The 23746-nt window shown below is 43.9% G+C and overlaps 1 protein-coding gene and 1 long non-coding RNA gene across 30 annotated transcripts in view; one reads left to right on the forward strand and one right to left on the reverse strand.

The window, feature by feature from the left end:
* Positions 1–23746, forward strand: part of tnika (TRAF2 and NCK interacting kinase a) — a 61914-nt gene that overhangs the window by 13722 nt on the left and 24446 nt on the right. For all 29 annotated transcript variants that reach the window (XM_047610334.1, XM_047610336.1, XM_047610335.1 and 26 more), the window contains exons 3-8: positions 16385–16441; positions 17480–17605; positions 19012–19122; positions 21761–21851; positions 22243–22373; positions 22462–22516. In XM_047610334.1, coding sequence (XP_047466290.1) covers positions 16385–16441; positions 17480–17605; positions 19012–19122; positions 21761–21851; positions 22243–22373; positions 22462–22516 — 571 coding nt within the window. The remainder of the gene's footprint in view (positions 1–16384; positions 16442–17479; positions 17606–19011; positions 19123–21760; positions 21852–22242; positions 22374–22461; positions 22517–23746) is intronic.
* LOC125023229 lies at positions 12031–16094 on the reverse strand. Its single transcript, XR_007114561.1, has 3 exons — positions 16047–16094; positions 15530–15679; positions 12031–12250 (listed from the first exon to the last, which is right to left on the reverse strand). It is a non-coding gene; the product is annotated as an uncharacterized LOC125023229 (long non-coding RNA).

The raw sequence follows: 23746 nt of genomic DNA on the forward strand, positions 1-23746 counted from the left end.
CACACACAGCACCTTTCCAACAATCAGGCATAACATTATGACCACTTCCTGATGCTGTGCAAGTCTGTCTTGTGCTTCCAAAACAATTGCAACTCATCTGGGTGGGTGCTATGGGTTGAGGGGAGGGTCCTCGGTGCATCGGGTTTGTTCCAGTGAATCCCACAGATACTTGATCAGAGTGGGATCTAGTAACTTTGGAGGCCAGGTCAACACCTCACGCTGTTTTTCATGTGTCATTGAGCGTCATTGCCAATGCATGGGAGAGGCTGGTGTGGCTTAGTACCTGTAATATGCGCACGAATGAATGCCGGGTTCAAAAGTTTCCCAGCACAACGTTGCAAGATGTTACGTAATTCTCAGTGGTTTTAATGTTGTGGCTGATGGGTGTACATACTTCCTTGATTGTCTTTTGTTTTGAAATGGGTGCGTACAAATTTAGTCTGCCTTTGGGCTTTTTGAAATTTTAATGCGCTGCAGTTAAAAATGCATCAGCCAAAAGCCGGAACAGCTACGTTTTCCTAGAAGCTGACGTTTGTGACATTTAAAGTTTAATTAAATACAAAGATTAAAAAAAAAAATTCAAGTTTATTAAAATGATTTTCCCAATTGTATTATTTCTGCAGTGAGAACATGTCACGTATGCTAATCCACCTCACTCCCGCTGTTAGCTGTTATTTCTCAGCGTGGCTAGATACCCGTGCGTGCATCCTTCTGTGCGTGTGTAATGGTCAGCACAGTGTTTTTTACGCCATTGCCGATCGAAGGCCAGTAATGTGCCGCGTAGATGCACTCCTGCGTGTCTGGGACCAAGAGATAACGGGGCTTATCAGCTATTCCGCGGCCACATCTAGTTAAATGATACAGATCTGCTCCTTGGTGCTCTCTCCTTTCTCTTTCCATCACTTCTCTCCATTCCTTCCCACGGGTCTCGTCTCAATTAAGGCAAAATGTTCTTGCGCGTTGTTTTTGTTTCTGTCAGCAAAAAACAAAAAGAAAAAAAGAAAAAATCAAAAATAGTTTGGCCCGTGATAAAGGAGAAGCCGCAGCGAGGAGATAATTTTAGCTGGACTTTTCCCTCTCGTCTCCCGCTCTCTTCTTACATATCCATGGCGGGTACGTTTCATTGCTTTTCCTCTTCTGTCCATTCACCCGCCTCCACTTTTTTTTTATCATCCTTTGCTTTTCTGGGTTTCTCTTATCAATATATAATCACGGTTCTCTTCTTGTTTCCTTTGTTTTTGGGGTTCAAACTTCCCCAGTGAGCTGTACTTTAGGGAGAAGCCCTTGCCTACAGTGTGTGTATATGTATGTGTGTATATATATATATATATATAGCTTCTACTGGCTGCTTTAAAAGGGCCATAAATAGAGAACACGGGTAATGCTGAATAATTAAACACATTCTCTCTCCACTTCCATCCCTCTTCATCTTCCACTCCCTCTGCTTCCTCCTTCAGCGTTCTCTCTCTTTCTCTGTTGTCACTCCTTTATCACCCGAGTCTCCATTACTCCCTCATCAGTATTGCCTCCACTCTTTTTTTTTTTTAAACTTTACCATGCTTTTGTGCTGCCTCCCCCCTATCTCTTTCTTTCTGATGCCCGTGAATATTTAATAAGGACAAGGGGAATTGCACTTCTCTGAATTGTTGAAGTTCTCCGTGCCCCACACAACGCGGAGGAAGAGGCAAAGCCGCTCCCGTCCAGCTACAGGCCGGGACGGGAGACTTTCTTCTCGTTCCGATAGAACGTTTCCATTCTGATATTTACACGTACCTTTACAGACGTGTGAGATGCGCAGGCCGATGAAAGCATCATGTGACTGATCAAAGATGGAGGCCTCACATCTAATCAGCGTAGCAGTTGCTACTGTTTTTACAGTTTTATTATTAAATCAATGGCTTGATTTGGAAAGTCCACATTTGCTGCTGTGTTAGCCTTATAGTAGCCGCTGTTCCATTGGTTCCCAGTTTGTTCTAGGCTTCGATCCATCCGGACTTCTATACATTTTTGATGGACCTTTTTAAACAGTTCAGTGTTTCTATTTTTCTGCCATCTAATCCTGCGGTAATGTCTAGTTGTTATTAAAATCGAGGTCTCCACAGACCAGTTGAGGAAACGTCACTCGAACGCCACCGTGCATTTACATCAAGACTGAGCATGCTCAGACAGAACGGAGCCTGACTTCGTCCCGATTCACTGGTCACATGACTTTCGATCGGTTTGGGAAAAGGAACATTCTACCCCTGTGAAACCGAATGAAATTTAGTTCGGTTTAGGCCTTTTTATTCCAACTGAGGTGTTTATATGGAGCGTTGTGGGCTTCTAAACCAAATAATTGGAATATAATGTGTAATGTAATGGGAATATTTGTCTCCATGTAAACCCAGCCACTGACTGACCGAGTGACTGACAGGAGACTGTATTGACTGACAGGCTTATTGATTGGCTAATTGATTAATCACAGCTCCCCGTCATTCCCACGGGAGGTTTAATTTTTCTGGCTTGATGGATGCAAGGACAAGTTGAGAGGGCGACTAATCATATCTCGGTCGCAGGAACGCGTTCACACGAACCCCGTGAACGACTGCACATTGAGCCCCGCCGTCGACTGTCTCCTCAGTTCTGGCAGCTACAAACCATTTCCTGTGTTTGTGTGGGTTCGTGTGATTGTGTGAGCGCGGGGTTTTTTACACATCTCTCGCACCGTCTTTCTCTCTCTCACTCTCACTCTCTCTCTCTGAGTCTGCTGTCTCCCAGCAGCGAAGGCGAAGCCGCACAAATAAGTGGAAAGGAGGCGACCGGCCTTTTTCTCCCCGTTGACAGAACACATCAATTCTGCTCCTCCGCAGGCAAAGTGCTCCATACACTCTTTAAATATTCACCAGTCACTCACTGAAAGACACACACACACACACAGAGTGGAGCAGATGTGATGGTTTGGGGACGTGAGCCTTTGTGGGCTTTTATGCTGTATGCTCACCCACTGTGACAGCAACTCTGCACAAAGAGCAACTGCGTGGTTTCCATTTATTGCACTGATGTATAAATCAATGTGTGTACAAGGGCTCGTGCTGGGTGGAGGGGTGATGGTGTGTGTGTGGCGGTGGGATGAGGGGAGGGTGATGCGGTGATGTTTATTCTTCTGTTGCGCAGCTCACGAAACGTAAGCTTGTGTTCACGCGGTAATCTGGTTACCCCCGTAATCTGGATGTAAACAAAGAGATTGGATATAGATTAGGATTGAAATTTGAAGAAACGGTTAATCTCATTATCCAATCGCACCTGGATTTGTCTCTCTGTCTCTAAGCCTCTGGTGTGTCCTTCCGCCTCCTCCTCCTCCTCCTCCTCCCTCCTCTGCCCTCTTAAGAACAGAATAAAACTTCAAAGTTATTGCGGGGTTTTTTTATTTTTATCTTCCTTATCTGCTGGAAGTCACGCTGCAAATGCATGCCCGTCACAGCCTTTTACCATTTGTGCACACACGCACACACATATATATGTATATAGATATATATATTTATATATATCTATATAGATATATATCTATATAGACACCTAAGAAAAGCAGTATGAGGTGACAAGAAAGACTGGCATAAAAATGTTGACAGATGTGACTTCCTCTTGTTTCATGCCCTAAACTCACCCAGCTGGTGTTACACGGCAGGAAGGAAGATCAAGCAAAGCTAACATACACGGGTGCTTTGAAAGTTGATAGATTACACTCGGGTGGCAACTTCAGCGTTTGGCGTTTGGCGCTGAATATCTTATGTCTTCCTCTGTTTGTGCATTGGATTTCAATTTAATTACTTTTATCTTTTTTGTTTTTTTTCTTTTTTAAACCAAAAGGCTGGTATTGATTTTAAAGTCCTCATTAGGGGTGAGGTATAGAACAACTGAAGTGTTGCTAATATCCTCCCAGCTCCGGCGCTAGACACCGTAACCTACGCACGTGCTCTCTGCTGGTGCAGGCCATTTCTACTTGTGCGCTCGTCAGTATGGCAGTTAAATAATTTATTTACAAATTCATTTTGTTTTTACTGAATACTCCAAGTCCTCCATCACTTGCTAATTCTGCTAATGAAATGTCAAATTTGCTATTCTGGCGTTATTTCATTCAGTGGCTTTATGATGACTGTGCTGTGGTGGCCTGAGGTCAAGGGAAGCCATCCGTCCTTTGGCTTGCAGTGCAATACCGTATTTGCAAAACAGTCTTGTTCAGATATACAGTGTCATCACATCAGATTCCCTTTTCTGCTCGCCGTAGTTCTGACGCTGTTATTTTAACTCGGCGACATTATTATTAAAAAAACTAAGAAAAGAGCATGTTTCCTTAAGCCAAGAAAGAAAAGATGCTTTCTTTTAATCCCTGCGGAGCTGCCTTTGCTGGATAATACATTTTTAAACCTTGCATTTAGCTGGAGAAGTAGGACATGTTTTCAGCCCGTGAAGGAATATTTAAATGTGACATTAGCAGATGCACGGAAAGAGGAGTAAACCTCTCTTAGAGTAATTACAGGTGAATTTTATGATTTTGATTAATGTGATTCATTTGAGGCTGTTTAGTATTTGGTCTGCAGGTTTTAACCAAATAGTAAAACATTCCACAATCATTTTCTTTTTAATTAACACTTAGAGGTGAAAATGTATTTTTTTACTATTAAAATATGATGCTGTCATTATAATCATTGTTTCCAACTAATTCCCAGACTTCCTAAACTTCTGCTAGTAGTATGATAACAGCCTGACATGTAAATGAATAAAGAATGTTGTGTACATAATGTCGCTGTCAGAGGGTCTCAGCTGGAATTGGCTTCAGGCTACAGGTCCCTGGCATGATTTTTGTTTATCCGTGTCTACAGTAAGTGCATATGTTTGCCGGTTGTCATTCCCCGTACGCGTCCCCTGCGCAGGGGCCGTCACCACCGCTCTTTTGCTACTGTAGCTGTGTTGTCTGTCATCACACTACAGTCTCCGGGGTTCCCGTGAATGAACTGTGAACCGCGACCGAGGTGGATGTTGCTCGTTACCTTGGGAACAGCAGATGCTCGATCCGGCCCAACGTTGCAGAGATCCGCACGCATGCACGCACATTATGTGCGCTCACACCTGGCAGTGTGTTCATTAGCCTACATCCTCACTCCATCTTCCCCCCAAGGCCACGCGCCCCACTTACCCACAATGCATTCCTTCCACCCGGACCGGAGTCAATTAGCCGTGCCTCATGTCAATAACAATCTGTCATTTCCTCTTTGTTTTTCTTCCTCGTTCTCCCTCCTTCTACCGCGTGATTTAGATCTACCATTCTTTAATTGACAGTGTGCACCGTAAATAGCTATTTAACAATGTTTTTTTTTTTCTCCCCCACTGTGTGTACTATGGCTCACCAATAGCTGAATCAATAACCTATACCCACCCTGACACTCTCCACTATCCTTTATCCCCTCTGTCCTTTTTCTTTATCGCGGCTTTTAGCTCATTGTTATCGTCTTCGACTGCGGCTCTCCCGCCTTTAAAATGCACCTTCATGCTTTCTGTCAGTCTCCACACCCTCGCTCAGCTGTTTCTTCCCCGTCGCTCCCTCACCTTCAGCCTGTACAGTAAATCATCTGGGCTGTTTCGTTTGACCCCCAGAGCTGCTGGAGCGTGGTGCCGATGTGCTGAACCTGCCGCTTTCAATGCAGTGTCTTCTCCACTTCTCTGTAGTGTTTCCTCACCGACTCTCCGGCTCTCTCTTCCCCTGTGTTCCCTCCCAAGTTCATGTAATCAGAGGAGCATTTCTTATTCCATGTTAACGTCATGATTTTAAAGACAGCCAGTTAATTGGGCCACGCGTGACCACCTCAGTTAGCGCAGACTGGCTGGATTGATGGTGTAAACCTTTGACAATCTGTTCAGTGCATACAGTCTTCTTTCTGCACGCGTTTACCCTGTGTCTGTGTGTGTGATAAACATCACATGACAGGAAGTGACAGAAACATAAAGGACAATGATGGTTTTAGCAGAGAAGGCGAATATGTGAGTGTGTGGGTTTCTTGGTCAGCTTTAATGGGCTAAAACCTGCAGAAGTAACCAACAGGTGTTTAAATCTGGTTCGGTTAAATGATGGACTCATGAATACGTGTGATCCTTGTTTCTTCATTCCATCTTGTTGACATTTCTTTTATTCTTTTTTTTAAATCTCCGAGCTGTAAATGTCATTTCAGAAACCTGGTCACCTTACGGTAAAGTGAAAAATTAAACCAAAAAAATAAAAAAGCCGAAAATTGGCGACGCATTCAGTCAGTCCATTCCGTGAGAAGCAGAGACAAGCGGTGGAAGGATAGAATCGACGGGATTGCATTTTGCCTGGTGGAAGACACATTGTTTTTTTCACATTTCAGACTTGTTAGTCACTACAGTTGTGATGATGACGTGATTTTTTTTTGTCATTATCGTCAGAAATGTTAAATTCTGCCCATCCCTGCCATGGACCTTCGTGCCGTGAAACTCGCTTTCTCCCTGAACCAGTTTTTACTACTTTCTCACTCACTTACCTCTTTCCTCGACCACACCTCCTCTTGTCACCAGCAACTCTCACATCTAGGGCAAACACGGCCTCCCATTCTTGGCGCGTGAGTGTGCGCCAATGTCTCTTTTGTATATTCTAAGTGACGTGTGTTCCATTGCTGGGAAGACTGTTGACAACAAAAAACGTTGTCAGGTGCGGTCCACCTAAACAATTAAGGTGGAATCTTTAGGCAGATTTCAAGGAATCAAGTTTTAGGAACAATCAAGGAATATTGCCCTTTAAACATAGCCGGGGACTGACTCACTGTGGAGACATTTTAATGTGCGAGCACCCGTCACAGTGGAAATGAGCCACTGTTGTAGAGATGAGGGCGTGCAGCTGTTTGGTCCGATAGTAAGAAGATCAAGCAAAAAAAAACCCAAAAAAACAACAACATTCGTATAGAGCACATCTGTTTATATGCAAGTTTGCATTTCAGCTGATCTGGGTCAGTCTCAAAAGCCTAGCATAAATAAGCTTTATGCGCACATTCATCCAGCGAGAGCCTATCCTGTTAGCGTTGGGTTAGTTCCATCAAACCGGGGGGATGTGTGATGACGAGGACGGGCTTTTGCAGTTTTCTGAGTTTTCCGCGCGCACACACTTGCAGATCCTCTTCACATTAGTTTTAAATATCTGTCCTGCGATGTGATTATGACCCAGCTTTGCGTGTCTCCCCGCGTGCGGACGTGCAGGGCGCTACATTGCGCGTGTTTGCGGGCTGTTTTTTCTCTCGGTTTAAGCCATTAAGTGTGATTATTTCAGCGCGCCGCATCCTTTTCGCCCGAACCCAGATTAGTCTGCTTGTTTTGCATCTGTGTTTCTGCTGGCTTGTTAATTAGCTGCTTTTACTGTGAGCAGGCAGGTTAATGAGCGGCTGTATTTCAGGCTGCCGACAGATTATTGTTTCGGCGGGCTCTGGCTGATAATTCCGGTTCAGCGAGAGTGGGAATCTTCTCCTCCCTGCAACCCGCCGCCTCTCCCGTCAATAAAATGCCCTCTAGACTATTCCACACATCATTGCGCTCATCTTTCTTCCTCTCATCTTTCCTCTTTCTTACTTTTACCACCTCCGCCTCTCTGTCTTTACAACCTCCCTCTCCCACAAACTCTCTCTGCTTGAACATGTTTCTCTTATCTTCGCCAGGCTCTTGTTTTCTTTTCTCTCCCATTCTCATGCGTTAGTGTTGGAGCAGCCTCTGGGTGCTTCTATATTTCCCGGCTAGTGCACTAGTGGATTGGAATGGAGGCCTTTGTCACTTTTATTTACTGCCTCACTGGTTCCACAGCGGGGTGTGCGCGTGGTCGTGTGCGCTTTGTTTGTGTGTGCGAGCACGTGCGAATGCGGAATGATTGCAGGTGTTTTGAACTGCAATGAGCTGCGTCTGGGAGCATTGCCCCCGTATTTCTTTTGGGCTCCGTCCAGCAGGACTGAATCTGTAATATTTGTTGGTCAAAAAGCACCTTTTATTCCGCGCCACCGCTCCGGCGACATTCCGGCCGAGCGGGGATGGGATCGTAAAGCTCACAGACTAGAACTCAAAGGTGTAGGCTGAAACGCCACTCGTCTGAAATCCTTCAACCCTGACACGGCTGAATTTTTGACAGCAGCCTCGCTCTAGGACGTGTCAGTCAAAAAGAAGTGACAGAAAGTAAAACGTATAGAGTGAAAGCCCCCGGAGCACATCTCATAATCCGCCTCTCCCCCTAAGGGCGCACGGCACCAGCGTGCTTCTACCACGCTGACAGGTCCTGTACGGAGAAACAATGCTCAGATGACTTTCAGTCAGTTCCTGATGTCTGTGTATGTTGGTGTGGATTATCAGATTAGGATTATGCCATGACCTATTTCCTTTTCACAAAGAGCTGGCAACACAATCTGGCAGTCTGCTCCTAGTTTAGCAAATGTGTGTAGAGTGTGTATTAACGTGCTGTAGCAGATACGTTTGCATTTGTTTTCCTGCGTGTTTTTGCAGTAAAGAGCAAGCTGATGCTCTGAAAACTGTTATAATGTTATTTTATTTTTTTTAATCTGGTAAATGTCAGACATAAAATCCAGTGCCCGTGCTAGCACCGCAGTGAACTAATAAACTGCAATTCAAATATACTCTGCATTACTTCCAGTCTTTGTAGCAGCTGCTGAAAGGCACTGCGTCAGTGAGCTAAGTTGAAAAAATAAAGCCCCAATGACGAATGATAAGTCACTGTAGATACAACAGTGTGAATACCAGGCAGATACTGGTTTCCTCCCAGGAAACTATTGGTCAAGAGCCACTCAGATGAATACCTGAAGTCTCATGATCAATTTAGTCACTGGACGGTGGATATAACAATGGCCAACTCAATAATGATATGTGACATTTGCTGTGTGAAACATCACGCCCGCTCTCCCCCCTGAGGATTTTGTTTGCAGATATTTCAGATGTTAGTGGAGGCAGACTTCGTTTCAGATGCGAAAGCCCTGTGGAAAAAATCTCCTTAATTAAGTCTCCAAGTTTCATTTCTTTGTGAAATGAATAAAAACCACTGGCTCTCTGGAAAGAAGAGAATCAATCTTACTTATTTTAGGCTCTCGATAACGTTCCAGAGTAATGGGACTTGAAGTTAATGGACTAAAAGCTGCAGAACAAGTGTTTACATTTTGGCTAATGTGAAGGATGGACTTACAATGAAATAAGGATCTGTTTTTAAATCACACAGCTCACTCTGTCACTGGTTTTGGAATAATTTGGACGGCTTCTCCCGACCTTGGCGACTTCTCACTGTGAAACTCGGCTTTCTCCCTGAACCAGTTTTCATTAAATTCTCGGTCATTTCTTTCTCTCCTTCCCTCCTTCCCTTCTTCTCTGCTCCTCGCGCCACGCCTGCTCTTCTAACCAACAACTCTCCCATCTAGGACAACAGTCTCTCATTCTTCGTGTGTGAGTGTGCGTCTCTGTGTATATTTAAGTGTCATGTACTCTGACCGGCCAAGACTGTTGCTAGGCTACGACAGGAAGTGTCCTGCATAGTAAATGTGTCCGAGGGGGGTGTTCTGTATAATTGACTTGGCAAGGGCAGGGATGTGCACACAAACAAATAAAATACACACAAGCTGTTGAAACGCTACTTTCTCACTCACGTGCACGCGCAGGGACACACATTTTAATTACCACAGTATCGCAAGCAGGTTGAATTAAGGCAGGGTTGTCTAAGCTGAGAATGATAAAGCAGTGCTTCCCTCTGCAGCCCATAGTTGTTTTTTGGTCCACGTTGAGGCAGACAAATTGTTAAAAAAAATATTCTCTCACAAACTCATTCTCACACATCCAGGTACGCTGCATACTAAGGCTGCACGATAAATCATTAAAAAAATCACGATCTCGATTCACACATACACGTGATCTCATTTCGAAACACAACATTTCTTAAACATTTTATTACACGTGCGGCATCACAAACAAATGCTCCCATTTCTTCCCGGATTTTTTCAAGCGCCCCTAAAGGCAGCAGTGCCGCTCACTCCTCCGTCGACCTATGGTAAAGCGTCTTTACAACACGTGATTCCATCAGTGGCGGAAGCCCGCCTGCAGTTTGAGTGTGTGGAAACAGTCATTGAGAGAAGCAGAGAGACGACAGCGGTAAAGAGAGTTAAATGGACGCCGAAGAAACCCCAGGTGGTAGTGGCGAGAGTCACCAATAGACGCGAACTGAACTCGTGCCCAAAAAAGGTTCACACTCGGTAGTGTGGAAGTATTTTGGATTTAAGCCAGACGATGGTGCATGAGGTGCATTGCAAAGTGTGTTCTGCCCTCGTTGCACCACCGCAAGGCAACTCGAATGACCATTTGAATGTTTTTTTTTTCATCAGTGCAATAAACATTTTGTAAGAGAAAAAAAAAACGTGCCAAAGAATCGTGATCTCAATTGATTCACATTTCTTCCAGAATCGTGCAGCCCTACTGCATACCATTTTTTCATAGGTGGCGGTTTTACATGAGGTTTGGCGGGTGCACTTAGTCTTAATTACGTATTGATGATAATTTCAGATACTGGGAATCCGCTTGAACCCTCGCCTCTAGGAAGGGAAGGAGGTGGTTGAGAGGAAGTGTAATTATATCTTAAGTGTGTTGCATCCATGCATGTTGTTAGTGGGAACATTTACACTGATCAGCCACAACATTAAAACCACAAAAAAATGAGTGACAGTGACCACCTTGTGACAGTTCAATGTTCTGCTGAACACTGGCACATTGGACGTGGCATTAGTGTGGATGTCACTTAGACATGCAACACCCACCTAGACCAGAACCCACCCCCTAGCAATGACAATCCTTGATGGCAGCAGCCGTCACGCATTGTTTCGTGCGTGACAAAGTTGTCCAATGAAAAAGTTAAAATAGAAAAAGTAATTTGAGAACTTAAAACTTTTTACATTTTTCCGCTAATGATTCAATCAGTTTTTCACTTTTAGTTAATTAATCCGTTCAGTTAATTAATCATATTAATCGGAGTATTTTTTCACCTATCAACTATTTTCAGGGTAGTCAGTTCATGCTTTGGTTCACTGCTAAATAATGATCCGAACTTCTCCAAATGAACTTCTATTAAGACATAATCCTGTTTCGACGTGATTTCTATGAATGAATCCAGCATCTCAGCTCTGTTTGCTTTGTTTTGTTATAACATACATTTAATATCTTAGGGGTTGGGACTGTAGTGGCACAAAACAAACAGTTTCATGATATAATCTTGGGCTGCAGGGAATTTGTTTTAAAACATTTTCTGCTGTTTTCTGATCCAAAATATGATTACATCAGTTGACAAATCTTTCGTGGTCTGCAGCCACGTGACACTAAAAATGTGTTTTTGGCACACTAGATAATATGAAAGTTGCTATTCTCTTTCATTGCATTACATTTGATCTGTTTTATGGTGTAGCTTGTAGAGATTGGCCAGAAATGACGTGTTCGGACCTGATTACTGTATGTTGTGCACATGGAATATGAGGGACACTGACTTTTAAAAATTAACTTTTTTTTTTTTTTATAAGATCGAGGAATATAACCTACCCTCTATTTAGAATTCCCAGCTTATACAGTTCAGACACTGACCTGCAGGGATGACGCCAAGTAATAACTCCTCCATGATGTGGTTGCCCGAAGGCTGATTGGAGATCAGTTTGGTATCAGTTTGCTGTCTCCATCACTGCGCGGCCATCCGAGCGGAACAAACGCAGTCAATTTGGCCCGTTATCGCTCAAACGCACCTGGCCTGGCAGCGTCACAGCTCCTCGTGGATGTGCGTGCGTGCGTGAGTGACAGATGTTTTGCTATCATATTTGGTTGAAATAACTCCGCAGGATTAAAGAAGAGGGGGGAAAAAAATATTGCTTGGACACGTGAAGATATTTTCCTGTTTAATTTGAAATGGTGATACCGTTAGAGCGCAGCATACTCAGAGCCGTTATGACATATTCAATGGAAGCGTTTGTGTGCTGCCTGTGTTTGTTTTCCGCGGACACGCTCGGGCCCACATCGGTGCGTCGCGGTTCGCAGAGGGCTCCACGTGCAGTAGGAAAGGCGAAGTGAAAGGGGTTGCGTTGAGTCCTCGGCTCGTGTCATATTTGCTTGACATATTTGCTTGAAACCTGTTTAGTCGGCGTTGGCGCGCAGCTCAGTCGTGTTCACGTTGGACCCACTTTTCACACGACACCGGGCTGAGCTGTGAGGCGTGAGAAAGAGAGACAGAAAATGCAAGGGACAGGGAGAGGAGAAGTAAGCGAGACATTCACAGGGAGGAAGGGGGAAATAATGAAAGGCATCGAGAGGAGATTGTGAGAAGTTAAGAGGGTTAGATAATGAGAGAATCAGAGGGATAAGAGAGAGAGGCAGAGAGAGAGAGAAAAAGTGCAGATCTAGGTCAGAGAGGCATAGCAGTCAACAAACGAGTGGAGGAAGGGATGAACAAGCCTGTGAGGCTGAATGCACTTATTTCTGAATGGGATGGATCAGAGAGAGAGAGAGAGAGAGAGGCAAACTCTATGTGTATCACGCAGCATAATTTTTACAGTGTGAAATCCTTCCATTATTTATCATTATCAGAATTGCAACCACCACTAAGTCTATTTTACTAAGTCTTAGTCTATTTTTGATCAGTGGCAATAGATGTATGTTTTACTTAGGGTGGGACTTCACGATATCGTATCACGACTCGTATCGTGATAAGATACATTATTGCATATTTCAGCTTTGAATTTTGACGGCATTTCCATCCTCACTTCTGCTACCCGCCTGTCCACTTCTTCGAGGAGGTGCGAACTCTCGGCCCGAAACACGACCTTTTCTTTATCTTTTAAAAATCGATATTAAGACATTCACAATCGACATTGTATCGGAAGAAAAAGTATTGCGATATACATATATATATATATATATTGTTTTTCCCCCCACCCCTAGTTTTACCTGTTTGATTTTCACTCTAAAGTTTGTGTGAACAGCTAGCAAGTAAACAACTAGCCAAACCGCGGCTGACACCAAAACAAAATGTGGCTGCCAAAATGCGAAAACAACCGTTTGTGGTTTTACATGAACTTTGGCGAGTGAAAACTAACAGTAGTGACGTTGTGAAACCTAATGTACTCATATGGTTGTAAGCAACCATGTGTGTTACATTTGAAGTAGGCAATAGGACATTTCTAGTTTCCTTAGGTATTGTTTCTTATTTTTGTTCTTGACTTGATGTACTGTTGTACATCTTTATGCTAAGCTAGGCTAGGCTACATATAACTTCTTAAAATTGCTCTGCAAAGAGTAGTCTAAACCGCCAGTGCGCCAGTAAATCCACATTTGAAGGGTTTCAATCAGCAAATATGTCAGTTTCAGCACTTTGATGAAATTGTGCATTGGTTTTCGCTCATGTTTGTTCACCTAAAAGTGATTTTACAATTATTACAAACCTTTCAGTCCACCTCAATCTCAGCTTTGAATTGAATTTTACAGATAAATTAACGGGGTGAGGACAAAGACAGAGCATGAGATTGAGAAGATGAACATTCTTCTCGGTTGCTCCGTTCACATTCGGTCATTTAATAAGCCCGGGTGACATTACCGCTCCGGGAGTAAAGGAGAGATGGAGGGAGGGAGGCTGTCAGGTGGCTCGGAGTAATGAATCTTTATCCGGCTCTGATGATATCCATGTCCAATATCCATTTGACACATTCTCTCCCTCCCTCTTTTAGCCTCTCTTGTCATTCTCGCTCCCTCCATCTGCATGTCTTTGTGTGCTCATGTGTGGGTGTTTGCAAGAGTTCCTCTGTCTGTGTGAACAGTAGAAAAAAGGGTTTTGTATTTTTTTTTCTCTGTCTCTCTGTTTGTGTGTGTGTGTGTGTGTATAAGTATGTGTGTGCAAGTTTCTGGTTAGTAAGTGGCTGTAATTCCTTTGTTGGACTTCAACAAAGCCGGCTCTTGTGCTTGTGGAATTGGGGCAGTCTGATCCTAATGAGAAATCCCTGGTCAATCTTTCCAGCTCTTTTACTCTCACAGAATCTAGACGGGGTTTTTATACATGTGTGAGTGTGAGCCAAAGAGCGAGAAAGCGAGAAAATAAGGCTGATCACAGTCTTCGACCGTCCTCATCCACCGCTGCTTCGTTTGCATTGTGTGCCACTGGATTGTGACACAATGAATTATCATATTAAAACCCCGGCTTTCTTTTAGCAATTCATCAGCAAGTTTAAAGTTTTTTTAATTCCAGAGAAGCTGTTTAATGAGAAATTCAACTCATGGCGCCGGAGTCCAGGGAGTTCTGCCCATGTTAACATACTGCCTCTCATCTTGTGGGAACCGATCAAAAATGCTAGAGTTTTCTTACGGTTTTCAGCTCCTGGGTCATGGGTTCTCAACAGGGGGTCCGTGGAGGTACTGCAGAGGGGTTGCAAAATTTGTGGTTGATTGGACATTTTTTATGTACATATACATATATTTTTTTATTTTCCCCCACAAATTTAAAGAGAGCCTATTCAGGTAAAATCCTATGTATGTATGTTAATGTCAGGTATGTTTATGTTTAAGGCATTTACATGGCCACCCCACCGTTGCACATAAAAAAATAAATAAAAAAAGGAATATTCGAAGCTGTGCATCATTTATATATCTTAATATTGAAGGCAAAATGATAATGATAATGTAAATTCATAAATAGCTTTAGGCCAAGATTAATATAGAACACATATATTAGGTAGGGGGTTAATCTACTTAATCAGTTCGGGGTCTGTCGCCTGAAAAACTTTGAAGACCCCTATCCTCTATGATCATCACTTCCCTTATATCCTACACAATCATAACTGATAATCTTAAACATCTCGCCACTCTATGAGACACATTTAGGCATATCCCCTTCGCTGACCTGTTTAGCTATAGCATGGATGTATAGGACAAGGCAGAGCGGTCCTGCGTACGTTTTGTCACACGAAAACTGTCGAATAACACCCACTCAACTGCTTTTCATCAGGTAGTATTGGCACGCCCATGGATGCGATTGATCTGGACGAAATAAAAATACAACATGAGGCAGTGAGAATGAGTAATAACCTATGGAAGAGGCTGTTCAATCAACTTAACGGCAAAGCAATGAACCCACCGAGAGATTCTGTTGCTACCGTGGCGCTCCCCGCCACGCTTATCGCTTATTGGCTGCCGCGCTGGTTATCAGAACAGCCCTTCGATTAAAGCCCTCAGGAGTTGCTTTAGAGCCAGACCCTTAATGCCATCTGGTTTATAACAGTTCCACCAGGAAAACAGTCCTCCCCTTGTTTCCAGAGTGTGTGAATGTCTCCCTGCCTCTGTTTTGTTGGTTTGTTTGTGCTGTTCTCCTCAGACTGTAATGTTGCTAATCAGTTGAGTCCAGACAGGTGCAAGCAATAGCCGTCAGTGGTTTTAACGTCTCTTGCCCTGTTAGTTTCATTAGTTAATCACAGCCACAGATGCTCTGTTGCAAACGAACCACTCGGGTCTTCCATTTGCCCCACAGCTTCCGATCTCCCGGTTCCTCGCCTCCTAGCTCCCCCCAGGCCTCTGCCTGGCGTTGATATCACACAGCAGTTGGTGTGGTGTCTGTGTCTGTGTCTGGGTCTTCTTCCAAATCTTGTACAATCTATAAGACACCATCAAACGCAGGTGTGAATACATTTTAAGTAGCATCAGAGGAAATTAATAAATCATTCGCTAGTGCGGTTTATGCCTCTACCTAGACTGTATGCCGTAACCTATGGACATAGCCTACACTTGCCAGTCTGGATTGCTCTGTAAGAACCCAAATGCTAGTCGGCGCTGTGTTTTTTTTGCCACTTGGGCTCATTTTTGTTTCTACTTCCTGTTTCACTTTCGTCAACGGCGACTGAAACTTTCGGCGCAATTTTGCCGAAGACAAGTCGTGCAAATGCTCGTACCTTTGAAACCCCTCAGTCTATCCTTCTTAGGTGTGTCCCATTTTCATTGATCCAAAAAGAAGCAGGAAATACCACGCTGGAAACACGCCACTACCAAGCAGACCAAACGCAGCTCTTGCGGTCTGTGTCGCCATGACGCACAGTTAGCCCGGGGTCTGCGTAGGGCTTGGGCTGTCGCTGCAGCCAGGGCATGAAATTGACACAGAAGTGTAAACTGCCCGTTAAAAAGATTTTCCTCCAATCTCTCCACACTCAAGCAATTATAAATGCACCAGTTATTCCAAAACACTAAACGTGTGAATACAGTTGTATAATGTGCATCATGTCATTAAGAAAACTGTTAAAATGGACATACGCTTACTTCTCTTCTCTGACTCCTCTTCTCCCTGTCTGTTTCCTCTCACCACCAGGGTCGCCATGTTAAGACGGGGCAGCTGGCAGCCATCAAGGTCATGGATGTCACCGGGGTAAGGGCGCACACATACATGCACGCTGGCATTTCCTCACACACATTTCACACACACAGAAAAAAACAAACATCTCAAGCGATTATACCGCTGTCGACCATGTCATCCAATTATGAGCAACGAGTCAGTGCTGGTGTGTATGTGCGTGCATCTGTGTGTGTGTGTGTGTGTGTGTGTGTGTGTGTGTGTGTGTGTGTGATGTGGCAAGGAGGAAATGAGGACAGGACTATTGCCATGGTAATATTAGCTGGAGGTATTAGGATAGCAGTGTGGTCTCAGGCGTGTCCGTAAAGCAGGAGGGAATCTCAGCTATATTTAGAGCTCCTCTCACCGTATACGCCTCCCCATCAGCACTCAGCTGCCAGAGAAACAACGAGAGGCTGTGGGAATCAAGCAGCCGAGGAACAAATGAATGAATGAATGAATCAGGAAATAAAAGTGCAGGTTGGAGTGAAGGCGAATGGATGAGCAAATAAGGGGCAGATGTAAACGTGAACGAAACTGCACTGCAAATCTGCTTAAAAACCTTAAAATATGAGTCGCTGTGGTAATTACTAATGAAAATTAAATGAAGGGCAAGCAGCAAAATTGCTAACTTAATGAGCCGTTAGCATAAAACAAAAAAATAAATAAATAAATCAACGTACGGGGAAAAGGCGCTTTGTTTACTTCGCCAGCGATCGCTAAATTGAATTAATCAATGCATATTTTTCCGACATTGCGGGTAATGAATGAGACATTCTCCACTAATAAACTGCTACCATAACAACTGCTTTCAAACAGCGAGCTGTCGGCGTTGTGGCAGTAACCCCCCTAAAATGAGAGTAATTAAAAAGTAATCCTGTTACTGTGGATAATGTAGGGCCCAGCTGTGAGCTTTAGAACAAGTTTTTTTTTCTTCCCGTAATTTAAATGGATCCAAAATCCGTCAACAACTCGCTCCAGTCTCTCTATTAACATCCCATTAAGATGTCCGAAGGGGTTGCAAATAGAGGTCGTGGCGCTCGAAAGCCTGTTGATTTTTCTGATCTGTTTCAGGATGAGGAAGAGGAGATTAAAGCAGAAATTAACATGCTGAAGAAGTACAGTCACCATCGGAACATCGCCACCTACTACGGGGCTTTCGTCAAGAAAAACCCTCCAGGCGTAGACGACCAGCTATGGGTAAGACGTTATTATTATATATATGTGTGTGTGTGTATGATTAGGCTGTAATCTTTTTAGAGAAACACATTTCAGAACAGAATAAAGTGACGCTCTCATTTTTCACTGTTAATTTACATGAGGAAAAGCAAGTGTGCATTCATATGTTTGTGTGTGTTTGTGTAAGATATAAAGGATCTGAATCAATGCTTGGCTGGCTGGCCGCTGCAATAAATCATGTGTTAACGCGATCTAAGGGAGCTCTCTCTTCTCTGATCCCGCTGCATTCATCACACGACAACAGGGGGACACTCGCGCAAACATACGCAGCCATATCAACCGCCTGCATAATTGTCCCTGACTCAACAGCTGATGGTTATACCCTGAGTGTGTTCCCGAGCACAGCTCTTTCGGCGTGATTGTGTGATTCAAAATAGTTTCCTCTGATGTTTATTCACGTTTGGGGATGACTTTTCTGCTTTTATGTGCATGAGTACATATCCTGGAGGAGAGGAGTTTGGAAAGTTGAGTTCGGGTCAAGAGATGGACTCGATTCATTCATGTGACCTCAAGACCCCGTTGAGTCACCGTTTCTGTTTGTCTCTGTGGAGTGTGTGCTTGTGTCCCCAATGCACGGTTGTCTGTTCATGTGTGTTCTTTATCTTTATTCCTCTTTGTCTTGCTGACACTGTTAAATTTATTACATGCTCTTGTGCGTTTTTTGGGTTAACTGTATATTATCATGATAATTATAAATTCTGTGCACAGGCGTAAGAGCCGGTGTAAAAACGCAACACAAAAGAGATTGTTAGCATGATCTTACTTGCAGTGATCATCTTATGCACGCTGTACAGTTGGGTACGAAGTGTGCAGTGACTGAGTTGTGTACTCATATTAATGGACAGTTTAGCTTAGCATCTAAACAGCACCTAAAAAGCACAGTTGTCTGTAGGTTTCTATGGTAAGCGATGGGGGATGTGTTGCCCATATAGATCAGACACTCAAAGAACCGGGGTTACAATCATAACCTCATGTTACTAAATCTAGAACATGGGTCTTTAACAGGGGGTCCGTGTCAACTGTTGCACTTGTTTGAAATAATAAAAAAAATATATATATTTAAACCTGCATCATTTGAATATCTTAATATTTAAGGCAAAATGATAAAAATATATATTTATAAATAAATCTCAAATCTCAAACCAAGCATTTGCCAGTTCTGGTTCGATGACAGAACCGGTTTCTTCAACCGAAAGTACTTTGATGTTGGCACATAATATCAACCGTTGACATGTACCCAGGTACTTTGGTAACAAGGAAGGAAGTGGAAGTGTTTTTGTTAGCTCATTTCTACATACCCGTACAATATTGTTTGTCATTTCACGGAAATAATTACTAATTTTAAGTGTCTGTGTGCGTTTCTGTAGCTCGTCATGGAGTTCTGTGGAGCTGGCTCGGTGACTGACTTGATCAAGAACACCAAGGGCAACTCTCTGAAGGAGGAGTGGACTGCTTACATCTGCCGAGAGATCCTCAGGGTGAGTTGACTAATCGTGTCTTGGCAGTAAAGGAAAATAAACAGCGTGAGTCACGATACAGTTGTAGTTACACAACCACCAACAATAGTAAGCAGGTAACAAAACACAATGACAACTAGTTGTTTTGTGAGTGGCAGACACAGCGGCACGTCAGGATATGCACATTTTAAAGAGACATCAGAATAATAAGCAGCCGTAAGGATAGCTACACCCTTAATTCTGTTTTACAGAGCTTTTACACTCGTTTTTAATGAATGTGTGTCATGTTGTTTCCACAAACTGCTTCTCTGAAAGCTGTCACAAGTTTTTTAGGTTCCATGATGTCTCTGTTGTGGGCTGATGTGGATCTCACTGGGAAACTCTAGTCATTCTCCCACATCTAATCTCTGCTATCTGTTATGATGTGCTCTGTGTACTGAGGGCTTTGCCTTCACAAGGAGCAGCAGTATCACTGTATCTTGTCGGTTGTACGCAGCGGTGCCACTCTGAACTGTGACGACGGTGATCTCTTTTCATCCACTTTTATTTGTTTTTCCCTCCTCTCATCCCTCGCCTCGTTGTGTGCTTTCTGCTTTGTCTCCCGGTGCCTCTGTCCCATCACATTTTATGCGGTTTTTATGTTGTTTTCTCTATTTCTCTGGTATTCTTTTGATTCTTTTGAACATTTTTACTCTTTGTCTCCCAACTCCCCATTTCTACGTACCGAGTGTTCTTTCGGTTGCTTTATTCTCAACCAAAGAAGCGTTACTTATGAAATTGCAAAAGCATAAATATCTGACACATTTATATGTTTTGTGTGCATTTAACTTCAGTTGTAACAAAGAAACCATCTCCTTTTAAAACTATTAATGCAAAAGTTACACAGATTAGCCGCAACATTAAAACCACTGCGAGAAGAAGTAAATAACATTGTCCATCTTGTGACAATACAATATTCTGCTGGAAAACATTTGGACCAGGCATTTGTGTGGATGATACTTGCACCTCCCACCTAGATCAGACCCCACCACAGGTCACCCCATAGCAACCATCTCCGGCAGGATGGAGCCTGACAAAGGCACACACACACACACACACACACACACACACACACACACAAAAACACAAAAACGGTTTAGGTACAACTCAAAAAATACATGAAAAACAGCGCAAGGTGTTGACCTGGCATCCAAACTCACTAGATCCCAAACTGATTAAGTATCTGTTGGATTCATTGGCACAAGCCTAATCCACATAGGCCACTCTCCTCAACCCATAGGACCCAAAGGCCCCCACTAACTGTCTCTTCATTCAAGGTCTTCTAACCGTTCTTTGTCTGACCCTTCACCTAGGACCAATCTGCCTTGGGAAACCCTACCAGAGTCCAAATGCCCCGGACAGCATAGCCCCTAGGTTCATTAGGGTACTTAAACTCCTCCACCACAATGATGACATCATCAGGAACAAGAACATATGTGGCTAATAGCCACGCCCATAAGGTGACATCGTGACATCACCGACATCATCAGCCATGCTATGATGACATCATCGGTAATGTCATGATGACATCATCAAATTACCAAGAGAAGTTTTAATATAGGACTTGTTTCTCATTCTCATTAATAGTTTAGAGGTTCTCCTCCTTGAACCATCACCTTATTGTGGTGGAGGAGTTTGAGTACCCTAATGAACCAAGGGGCTATGCTGTCTGGGGCATTTGACCCCTGGTAGGGTTTCCCAAGGCAGATTGGTCCTAGGCAAAGGGTCAGACAAAGAATGGTTCAGAAGATCTTGAATGAAGAGATCCTCCTACGGTGTAGCCCCCAGCCAATCCAGTGGAAGGCCATTAGTGGGCCTTATAGTATTTCTATTCTATAATAATAGACATGTTCTCTCTGTGCCTGTCTGGGTTTTCAGACCTTGCATGTGGACTATTGGATCGCAAGTGACTATCTTTAGGTGTGGTCAGACCTGGCATTAACATGCGTCTCCAAATGCTTCCCCTTATCCCGGGTCAACCCTTTCACATTGAGCAAAAAAACCTGTGTCGACCCGAATGACACAGCAGTCGACCCGGGATTTTATCGGCTCGGCTCGGCTTTGTGTGAACAGGAATGCCGCGTCAACCAGGTTTTTCGCTCTGATTTTGTCACTCAAAGCCCTGAAAGACTGTATCATTGTAGAAGCTCCAGCTCAAAAACAAAGCAAAGTTTTGGTCTACTCCCTCAGAGTCTGATCTCTGGAGGGCAGAGGTTTTTGTTCATTTGTTTTTTTCAATCAAACAAACCGAATGTGGTGTTACACGATAATGAAAGTTAATGGAAGCGCATGGGTGAGTTAGCCCTACGTCATGTTTGGGAAATTGCACCGATCGGGGAATGCATGATGAGCTTTGGAGGCACAAGGGAGACCTACACAATATTAGGACATAAGGTTATGGTCGATCGGTGTACAAAACTGTTCTTTTTTTGTTTTGTCTTGTTTTGTTTCTTCTGTGCCGAAGGTCAAGGGCACTCGTCCAGATCAACTGTGGAATTGCTGGTTCTGCTCAAGGACGCTTCCTTGTGGAAGCGATCTTTTTGTATAATGACAATAATTATGAATTGGCTTGTCGCTGCTGTGGCTTTCCTTCACGCCGTGTCTCTGTCGCTGTCTGCAGGGTCTGACTCATCTACATCAGCACAAGGTCATTCACAGAGACATCAAGGGACAGAACGTCCTGCTGACTGAGAACGCAGAGGTCAAACTAGGTCAGTCTGTCATCTAACCCCACTTGACAAAACTGCTTTTGGATTGGGAGGGCAGCAGGAGGTATAAAGTTTCGTGTGGCTCAGGGGCGTGTGTGTTTGTTTGTGTGTGGCTTTTCTTTCTTCTTTTATGCTGAATACCCGCCTACTCATCTCTTTTTAGCTCAGCCACTCTTCATGGCGCAGACTTTTCTCTCTCTCTCATGCTCCACATTTTCCCTTAATGCCCACCGAGGAGGGGATTATAAAGTGTGTGTGTGTGTGTGTGTGAATGTAAATTGGACAAGCTACTGCAGGTTGGGTAATTCTTTTCTGTTAAGAGTACCTTGAGGAATTCACTAAAGCCGCCTGTTTTTCTTTCCCGTTTGTGTGTTTTTGTGCATTTACTGTGCAGTGGACTTTGGCGTTTCGGCTCAGCTGGACAGAACGGTCGGGAGGAGGAACACGTTCATTGGGACGCCATATTGGATGGCACCAGAGGTCATCGCCTGTGATGAGCACCCTGAGGCCACATATGACTTCAAGGTGATTTCGCAGCCTCCTTTCCTCTGGCGATGCTCACCCCCCTCGCACTTTTTAATCACACTGAATATTTATGTTTGCTCCCTTACAGAGCGATTTATGGTCCCTGGGAATCACAGCGATAGAGATGGCTGAAGGAGCACCACGTACGTACCCAGTCAATATCCGACATCTCTGTTGCACAGTATTCCCTAGTGCTACTGCAGTAGATCACTGTAATCGGGAGTCAGATTATTTTTCAGTTTAGGCTACGGCAACTAATCTAAAGCCGTAATTTTATGAAGGCAAAAGAGAGGCTATAAAATTGATTGTCAAGTTGCTGGACTCCTGCCCAGCATTTGGTCTTTCTTTCATTCATTATCTTATTCCTAAAGGTTTTTGCACACAGCTGTTTTCATTAGGCTTAACGGGACTTGTTTCCACTCTCCATCATTTTATTTTATTAATCTTGAGCATATCATGTTCAACGTCAAGACCACCTGCCGCCAAACAGCTCTAAACCGTCCGAGGCTTGGACGCTGGAGCTCTAAGGAGGGCGTCCTGTGGTGTCTGGCACTGGGATGTTGGCATGGGTAGGGCCTCAGTGGATGAAGCTCGTTCCAGCGGATTGGGAAACTTGGAGGGAGTTTGGAGGGCCGGCCAGGGACTGTTTTTCCCCTGAGCTATTCCCGTGCGGTGGTTTGCAGTATGGCGGGACACATTGTTCTGGTGTTCTGCTTTTGAGGAATGCCGTTTACATTGGATAGAGGTGTGCTCGGCCAGCGGCAATGCTTAGGTGGGTGGTAGGAGTCACCGTGATATCTACATGAATGCCAGGAAGCGAAGTCTCCCAGCAGAACATCACATTTTGATGAGAACATCGCTGTCGGTGGTTTTATGCTCATGTAGCTGATAAAACTGTGAAATTGGACTGTACATTTGGAGATGGGCAATCAACTTAAGAGACAAAACAAAACAAAAGAGAGAAGAATGTCCGTCTGCCCTGTTATCAGTGTTGTTGTACACCAATCAGCCACAACATTAAAACCACTGACAAGAGAAGTGACTAACATTGACCGTCTTGTGACAATGCAATGTTCTGCTGGGAAATGTTTATACCCAGCGTTTGTGTCGATGGTCACTAGATCCCAGACTGACCAAGTATCTGCGGGATGATCCACACAGGCCCCTCCCCTCAACCTGTAGCATCCAAAGGCCCCACCTAACGATATTCTGTTGCCAGACACCACAGGACACCCTCAGAAGGCCCATGTCCATTCTCTGATGAGTCACAACTGTTTTGGAGGCATAAATGAGACCTAAAAAACTATTAGGAAGGTGGTCATAATGTTACGCTTGTTCAAATCAGGGTTCACTAATTCTCCCTTGTTTGGTGC

This window comes from Mugil cephalus, chromosome 17 (genome assembly GCF_022458985.1).
Source record: "Mugil cephalus isolate CIBA_MC_2020 chromosome 17, CIBA_Mcephalus_1.1, whole genome shotgun sequence".
Lineage (NCBI taxonomy): Eukaryota > Metazoa > Chordata > Actinopteri > Mugiliformes > Mugilidae > Mugil > Mugil cephalus.